The sequence below is a fragment of the Gadus chalcogrammus genome, chromosome 22 (assembly GCF_026213295.1).
Source record: "Gadus chalcogrammus isolate NIFS_2021 chromosome 22, NIFS_Gcha_1.0, whole genome shotgun sequence".
Lineage (NCBI taxonomy): Eukaryota > Metazoa > Chordata > Actinopteri > Gadiformes > Gadidae > Gadus > Gadus chalcogrammus.
Window position 1 is genome coordinate 12,302,778 of NC_079433.1, and position 9,401 is coordinate 12,312,178.

Consider the following 9,401-nt stretch of genomic DNA (forward strand, 5'->3'; position numbering starts at 1 on the left):
ATATATATATATATGTATGTTTTTTTTTAAGCATTGAGGAGTTGAGCAAGCAACAGGGAGGCACACAGTAGGGAAAAAATAACACCGCAAGGTCAGGGAAGAAGAACAATTTGATGAAAGGTGAATAGAAAGGCGGGGGGAGGGGGGAAGGGGGATAGGGGGGGCTTCTTACGTCTCCACTCTGTGAGAGGCAGGCGTGACCTGGGGGCTGCTCCCAAAAACACACGACAAGACAGAGCGAGGGAGGGAGGGCGGTGGGGGGGTAGGCAGGTAGAAACTGGCAGGCAGACTTATTTAACACACCCTGAGTCAGTTGCACTTAAGCAGAAATAATGGGGAAAAATCTAATAGCGGAAGAAAAAAGGTGAAACCTTTCCGAGGTTCTCCCAGGGGGGACAGGGCTGAGGGTGGGGGGGGGGTTGGGGTGGCGGAGAGAGAGTCAGGAACAAAAAGGATAAGAGGAGGTGGTGTTTGGTAGGAGCCAGGACACGTGTATAAGTATGAACGGCAGCAGAGGTGGAGAGATTAGACGTGGCGGCTCGGGAAGCAGCACTTTTAAGTCCGAGACAGAATGAGTTGATTAGGAGTAATTCTTTTTGGCGGCGGCAAAATAACACATTTTTTGGGGGTCAGTTTGTGTGTTATGAACATGGATGGAGAGACTTAGGCTGAGAGAGAGAGACAGGAAGAGAGGAGGCTGGACGGAGGGGGAGGGTGATGAATGGGAAAATGGTAGAGGTCACTGATCCAAATGGGAGGAGCAAAATAGAGGGATAAAGGGTGGCAGAGTGATACAAGGGGGGGGGGGGAAGAGAGAGAGAGAGAGAGAGAGAGAGAGAGAGAGAGAGAGAGAGAGAGAGAGAGAGAGAGAGAGAGAGAGAGAGAGAGAGCATGAACGAGAGAGCTCTGAGAGCGAGAACGAGAGAGCCATAGAGAGCGAAAGAGAGAGAGCCAGAGCGAGAGAGAGCTTTGGTTAACACAATATTCAGAACTTTCAGTGAAGAAAGCCTCAACCTTGTCATTGTGTGTGTGTGTGTTTGTGCGTGTGTGTGTGTGTGTGTGCATGCTTGTGTTCATGTGTGTGAGTGAACGCATGCTCACACAGGATGAGTGAGGGAGAGAGACAGAGACAGAGAGACAGAGTGAGAGCGGGGAGTGGATTCTAAGAATTAAGGGAAGCTATTGATGTCCCCTGCTCCGAGGCCCTCTTTAACCTTCTTCCTATTTTAGCATTTCACACGCAGCGCACAGAGAAAATAAATGAGCCTGCCAGCCAATCAGAGAGAGCCGACCACCAGACACCCTAGAAAGAGAACGAAGGGAAAGGGAGAAAGGGCTATAAACATCAATTAATAGGAGAGAGAGAGAGAGAGAGAGAGAGAGAGAGAGAGAGAGAGAGAGAGAGAGAGAGAGAGAGAGAGAGAGAGAGAGAGAGATAAAGTGTGAACAAAAGCGAAAGCGACAGAGATAAAAAAGAGAAAGAGTGAAGAAGAAAGACGGATGCCAAGGTGAGAATCTGCATGGCATTGAAACAACACTGGTGGCTAAATGAAGGGAAGAAAAAAAACATAGGATACAAGGCTGCTAAATGAATAAAGGTGAAAGATGAAGCCCTTTATCAAGATGTCCTTATCGGTGAAAAGACCGGGGTGGGGTGCATGGGGAGGGGGGGAGCAGGAACAAACCAATTAAATCAGCTTTTGCACTGAAGAGAATTCATCAGCCGTAGGGCTCTTTAAACGAACGTCGCAGTGTGAGCCCATTTGTCCAGGAAGCACATGGGCGTGTATTCAGCCGACACACACACACACGCAAACGCGCAAACGCAAACGCACAAATGCACACGCACTGCCACAATTACAGACCCAATCAGGTGCATGCATCCAGACACAAGTGAAGCTGATGGTGTTTGTTTCTCTCTCTAAAGTGGAGGAAAATTTTGGATCGCCATGGTTTCCCTGGGTTCTCGACAGCCATCCAAACGGCCATATTCACACCCATCCATTGTTGCAGCCGAATCCTTCTTTTGGATCATATTCTATAGGCAGAACTGACAGGCCATCCATGACAACACACCGAATCAAAAAAGCACAAGACTGCTAAACCGCAACGACAACACACATACACAATCCAAACATATATATGTATCAAATATATGTGCAGATCCGAGCATGGGGGCACACACATGCAAAAAGTTACATGCACATTTTAACACACCATCCACAGATTTATGAGCACTGCAAATCCCCTGCACAGCCGGGGAGCCGTGACCGCAGACAGTGGGACAGCGAAGGGTAATTTCATCCACTGTAGGTTGGTGAATGCTGATAAGACCCGGCTGCCCCACCCTCCGCCAAACACCCCCATCCACCAACACCCCGCTCCCTGACCTCTCTCTCTCTCTCTCTCTCCTGTCCCTTTCCTCTTCTGCTTCTTTCCTGAACAGCCTTTCTCCCCTCACACTTTCCGTCCATTTGCTTCACTCCTCTGGTCACAACTAATTTCCCTCCTCCCCGCTCTCATCTCTTTGCCCTTCTTATTTGTCTCTTCCTCCTTTCACCCCCTGTTCTCGCCTCTCCTGTTCTCTGCTCCTCTCTGCTTCCTTCCTCTCCTGGCACCTCATTTCCTATTCCAGCCTCTGATCCCTTCCTCCTCCCACTTCATCTCCTCCCCCTTCCCTTTCCTCTGCCCTCCTCTCATCTTCATAATTTCCTCCTCCTCCTCTTCCTGCTTCTCTCCTCTCCCCTTGCTTCCTCTGCAGCCACCTCCCATCCCTCTTCCAGCACACCACGTCACGTCTCGCCTCCCTCCTCCCCACTTTAATCCCTCCTCTCCTCCGCGAGTCTCCTCCTCCTCCTCCTCTCTCCGACATCTCCCTCCCTTCACTTTACTCAACTTCAACCTTTTGTTATGTATCAATCCTAACTCCCCCTCTCCACCATTCGGTCTGCATGCGTGCCCGTGCGTGCGCGGGTCTGTATCCTGTCCCTCCCCACCCGCCCATTCGTCACGGCGGTGGTGGTTGCGCACGCGCCTGCGTGTGTCACTAAGCCCTTAATGTATAGGAGGTATTATCGAGTAACAGGTGAGATAAAGGCTGAATGAGCCATTCGTCAAACAAAAGAGCGGCGTGCATACAGAGCAGGGATAAGGGATCCCAGGGAGGGACGAGGCGGGCTGTAATGGACTTGTGGAGGGGGGGAGGGAGGGGGCGAGGGAGGGGGCGAGGGAGGGGGCGAGGGAGGGGGCGAGGGAGGGGGCGAGGGAGGGAAGGGAGGGATTGAGAAGGAGAGCTAAGAGGAGGATGGGGGGGGGGGGGGAGACGTGAACCGATCCAGCAGATGACGACGGACGTACATGCATGCAAGTCTTAAAGAGATCATGAAATATAGATTAACATTTTCAAAGCTTAAATATTATGAAAAAATATATATATAAAAAAATTATGTATATAAAAATGAAATAAATAAAGAAGATTTTTGCTTTGTTCTTCTTCCCCCTCTCCCCTGTCTCCCTTCAAATCCCCTCTCAATCTCGTCTCCGTCTCATCTCTAAGTTCTGCCTCTTGACCCCGAGCTAGGTGAGAACCTGTCGGGGGGGCCAAGTAGTCTCTGTACACCGACTGTCAAACGCCCTGCCCCCTTTCCTGCCCCCCCCCTCTCCCTCTCTCTCTCTCTCTCTCTCTCTCTCTCTACGTCGCCTTGCGAGCGGATGACAGAAGGTGTCTGTCCGTCTCCTTTTCCTTCCCACGCTTAATAAGACCTGTCGAAGCCTACGTCACCCTCTTCTCTCCTATCCACACCTTGTCCTCCCCTTCTCTCCACCTCTACCCGTCTCCCCTCTGCACCTGCCCATCTCCTCTCCTCCACCCCCCCCACACTTCTTCTCCTCCACCCCCCCTCCCCCCCTATACCCTCCCCTCCTCCGCCTTTATTCCCGCCGGCTCTCCATGGCTGTCACGCTGCAAATGTGATAATAGAAAAATACGATCAGAAAACGAGATCAAAACGAGATCAAAATGAGGCCCCGCTACGACACGGCTAAAGCCTCCCATTCTCGCAGCTAACTTTTTCCTAAGAAGATTCTACATAGAACAGAAAAAAATGATTTATAATCTCTTTCGGGACAAAGGTGGGGGTGGGGTTGGTGGGGGCGGAGGCGGTGGTGCATATTTGTATATTTTGCTGAGGCCAAAGTTTTTATATGCCCGGATATGCAGGCAGAAAGGCAAATAAGCATTAAAATGGATGACGCATATGCACACACACACACACACACACACACACACACACACACACACACACACACACACACACACACACACACACACACACACACACACACACACACACACACACACACACACACACACACACACAAAAGACTGCCGCTGCGTGCCCGCGTCGACACCACACACACATAATGACACACAGGCAGAGAAAGAGGACACTGGGGTGTTTTAGTTCCGGGTCAATTGTACGGAAATAGAGTGAGTCCTCTGAAGGCCACAACAGCTGCCCTGTATACATCTGTGCATGTTGATGTGCTTTGCTCCCACGTGGATGCCTGCATGTGTAGGGAGTGTACTTGGGTGAATACATGCATGAGAATGTACGCCGCCCCCCCCCTTACTGTAATATCCGTTGTAGAGTGACCCATTTTCTACCTTTCAGTACATTTCTTCCCCCTGCCTCATAAATAGTGACACTTGCATCTCCTCATTTATTTGTGGGCGGAATAGATGTTGTAGGTAGCAGGTCTGTGTCTGTGTGTGTGTGTGTGTGTGTGTGTGTGTGTGTGTGTGTGTGTGTGTGTGTGTGTGTGTGTGTGTGTGTGTGTGTGTGTGTGTGTGTGTGTGTGTGTGTGTGTCTGAAGTTGCCAGGTGGGGGGTGACTCACCTCACTGGCGGGGGGCAAGGTGCCAAGAAAGCCACATATGTTGCCCTGTGGTCTTTTTAACCCCCTACCAGCACACAACATCCCCACCTCCATCTCCAACTCAATATTCTAAACCACCTTCCCCAATATTGACATTGCCAGCACTAAAAAAACCATCAACACCAACACTAATAGGCATTCTGTCCTGTCTGTGGAAGCGCTGTTGCATTTGCACACACACACACACACACACACACACACACACACACACACACACACACACACACACACACACACACACACACACACACACACACACACACACACACACTTCATCGTGTGCATGCAAAAACTAGTGGCCACACAGCAACACACTATTGTGCACTCTTGCATATGAAAAGCTTATTTTATCTACTGTTTCCTCCAAGCTGTGCTATTAATAGTTTTATCAGCAGGCAATTAACACACACACACACACACACACACACACACACACACACACACACACACACACACACACACACACACACACACACACACACACACACACACACACACACACACACACACACACACACGATATGCAACAAGCAGCGGTAGTAACGCATTACAAGTAACGCAAATGAGTAAAAAAGTATTTTATTCTGGTAACGAAAACTTTTCAAGCTGTTTTTTTAAGTCTTTAATTTTACTCTTACTCTAGTAAATATTTGATTTAGAATTCTACTCTTTACTCTATTACATTTACCATTGTGCCTTCATTAAAATTTGTATTTTGACAAACACATTATCTTCGTTGACTATAATACAAGCGTACACGTAAGCAACGCGCCTTCTCTGGGTTGCAACATTGTTGCGATTCCATAGCTGAGGAGGCGAGTCGACCGTTACTGTGCCATTGTTGTGTCTGGCTGTGAGTGTGCGTGCATGCTATGCGTAGGCTGAATCGCAATCGCGTCAAGACAAATCTGATTGGCCAATCAGCTAACCAAGCCATCCTGGGTAGTGTTCCTACAAAGCTCTTGCCTTTTGTCATATGCACAGAGCTGCAATCAATTTACAATTTTTGTGCGTCAATTTGTTTGAAATTGCATGAAATTAATTTTGTTGTATGCATTGTTGTATATATGTTTAATGAACAATACACACAATGAAAAATGTTTTAAGAGTACATCTTTCTCTCTCTCATTCACTTACTCACACACACACACACTCTTTTTCACTGATCCAAGCACTGCAATACAAAATGTGAAGTAACTTGTAATTTGAGTAACTTTGTAACAAAGTACTTTTTTACTCAAGCAGGTTTTCCAATTGGAACATTTACTTTTACTCAAGTAGATTTTGAAGGAAGTAATTGTACTTTTACTTGAGTATAGTTTTTCAGTACTCTACCCACTGTATGCAAGGCCACACACCAACTCAATTCCACACATTTCTATACATAAATCTCCTTTCACTCCAAGCACTTAAGTCAATTAAAATGTCACATTTACGCATTTATCTTCAAGATCGATAACACACAACTACGCAGGCATATGCACATCCACATTGTTTGTCAGTTTACCCTTCCAGGCCAGGCAAGAAGCTGAAAATAACTAAATCTTTAGAGGAAATTGGGGGAAATGGTTTAATGTGTTGAAATGACGAACCAGTAAGATGTAGCATGCAGCAGACAGACATCTCTATCTCAAAGTGCCAAAGGTACAGACGCAAACGCAAAGAGGAGCCTGTTTAAATCAAAGAAAGAGAGAGAGAGAGAGAGATAGAGAGAGAGAACTTGCATTTATTTTTATCATTGCACACAGCTCTGTTGCTGAAAGCTTTCTCGTCACACCCTTTGAAAAGACCTCCAACAGAATATGAGGCATTATTTACTTCATGAACAAAAAAAGGCAGACAAACACACATTTAGAAAAATAAAAGACGGATGCTGGCTTTGGTGTATTTCAAGATGTGTGTGAGTGAGTGAGTGAGTGAGTGAGTGAGTGAGTGAGTGAGTGAGTGAGTGAGTGAGTGAGTGAGTGAGAGAGTGAGTGAGAGAGAGAGAGAGAGAGAGAGAGAGCCCGGGTACTGAGTGATTGCCAGTTGCCTATGGCTCGAGGGGCATTGCAGAAAGGAAAAGCAGCTTGGGGGAAAAATAAATCCAAGGGGAAATAAAGATGGAACAGGAACCGTGCCCCTTTTCCTGTCACACATACATAGAGCTGGAACTCCCAATCAGATGGCAGGAGAACAGGAGATGGCAAAGGAAAGTTATTCAGACCATCGCATCATTCAGTCGTTCTGTTTCTCGTTAATCAAAATCAAACTAAATCATTACTTTGTGCCCCAGTTGATACAAAACACAGGGATGTTTTCGCATGATAGTGGCATCGGGTCCTTCTGCAGAGTTCTTCTGCCAATGGTGCGAGCCAAGTCAGTGTCATTATGTGACACGCCGGACAGATTTCCTACATTCTGATGGGCAAACGTTACGAACGGCGGACACAGCCTTGTGAACCACACAAAGTGTCAATGTTCAAGTGGGGCCTTCCTGGGGACTCTTTGAACACCAAGTCATGGAGAAACTGCACCGTGCGAACAATGGACAAGGTCAAAATAAATGAACGTGAAAATGGGAACACTTTGTAGCTTCCCCTCTTGAACTTGTTGCCGAGTTTATAGTTAGAACGACCTCATAGGTCCAGCTGTAAACTAACCTAATTGGTTTATGGAGACAAAGACAAAAGCATTTTGACAGAGAGGGCTAGGTTGACGAAAAGGAAAAGGGGAGATGTTTAATAAATAAAAAATGGCAAGATGCTGATGCATGGGATATGACAGGGCCGATTCTTTGAGAAAAGCAGCGTCAGGGATACATGGGGAAACAAAATTAGCTTAGCTATTCACAGGATCTGACTCAGAACAAAATAGTGCAGTCATTGCAAGCACAAAAACACAGATTTAAATTGACTCCCAACTACTGAAGGAAAAGCCTGTATCACCCGATATTACGCCCCAGAAACAAAACATGGCCCGATTTGCATCGCTTTCATCAGTAGTGGTAGAGTACTAGCCAATGAACTTAGTGAATGACATAATACTTTGTTCAGGCACTATCTAAACGTGAAATATTTTACATATTTGTGCAGAAGACTTTTGCTTTTATCATGAAGATCAAACGTTTACGGCATAGCCTACCTACATACTTACTACACAGAATGATTTTTTTGCACGTACACCAAACGTAGCCGACTGTATGAATATCAACGCTTTAGCGGCCCATTTCGTCTGCTTCATCTGCTATTACAGATTTAATCATCTTAGTGATTGTGAATCCACACAGTGGATATAATGGAGATAATATCATCCAATAGGCTAGAAGATAATCGACCCAACCGACTTTCACTGGGGATAAGCACAATTATCACCCATACAGAAATGCCTAATTGTTGTTGCTGCACGACAGATCTAAATAAATTGATAATATAACTTCCAGTGCCTGCGGATGAGGTGTGGGCAGGGGTTGTGCTATTGACTTCAGTATCTGATTGTGTCCCTCTTTTAACATAGTTTACAAAGATGGTATTTTATCGCCTCATGTGCGCCAGCAATGGACTGATAGTAAAAAAGCGTTACCACTTACCTCATACAGGTTTCCTTGATTAAAACAAAAACAATGGTAATCCATGCTTTTGGAAGTGTACAAAAAACATCCATTTCACGTATACAAAAGAAATATGGTAGCACCATTAACAAACCAAACTCCCCATGCTCCAGTGTACAAGTGACAAAATGGCCGCCCTGACCTATGAACTGGGATGTATATATTAACTTTGGTCTGAGCTTGGTCAAGGAAAAGGGATAACATGTAGATTGAGTATTTCAACCAACATTAGATTAAAGTAAGGTTAAAAGATCTGAACTGCACTGCAAAAAATGTTAATCACGCAACATGAGGCATTGTGTTCCCTGTAAGCAATTTAATCTAGTGGCACAAACATTGATATCTGTGTGTGGTGTGTTTATTTGACTTAATGCGGTGGCTAAACATATTATATTTTCATAATAGCCTATTCATGTGGATAATGTTTGTCAAAATGAATACAGGCTGAGGCAATCCAGTTCTACACAGTTTTGGCAATGGGTATCCCAGTGCCCAATGCCAAGCAACATTATGATATAGCATTCATTCAATAGCCGAAAGATACACAATGTTTATTACCAAAAAGAAGCAGTTAACTGCTTGCTCGCACCTGGCTTTGGAGGATGGAAATGTAGGTTATTATAGCTTTTGGCCAATTGGATGAAGCTAGAAAATATATAACAAACTCATTTAAAACAATGAGCCCAAGGAAACATTTTGCCTGAAGCAGCCAAAATTAATAACATTGTGAAGCTAAACAGTCATTGAGAAGCCATTTAAATAGTTAAAATACAAGTAACAAACACAGACTCACAAACACACACACACACACACTAATGCACACACACAAATGCACACACACACGCACACACACACACAGGGTGGACGCAGCATTT

The 9,401-nt window shown here is 45.7% G+C and overlaps 1 protein-coding gene across 1 annotated transcript in view; it reads right to left on the reverse strand.

The window, feature by feature from the left end:
• Positions 1-8,660, reverse strand: part of adgrb2 (adhesion G protein-coupled receptor B2) — a 159,246-nt gene extending 150,586 nt beyond the window's left edge. Inside the window, exon 1 of the mRNA XM_056583195.1 lies at positions 8,506-8,660. Coding sequence (XP_056439170.1) covers positions 8,506-8,550 — 45 coding nt within the window. The 5' untranslated portion in view covers positions 8,551-8,660. The remainder of the gene's footprint in view (positions 1-8,505) is intronic.
• Between the last annotated feature and the right edge of the window lie 741 nt (positions 8,661-9,401).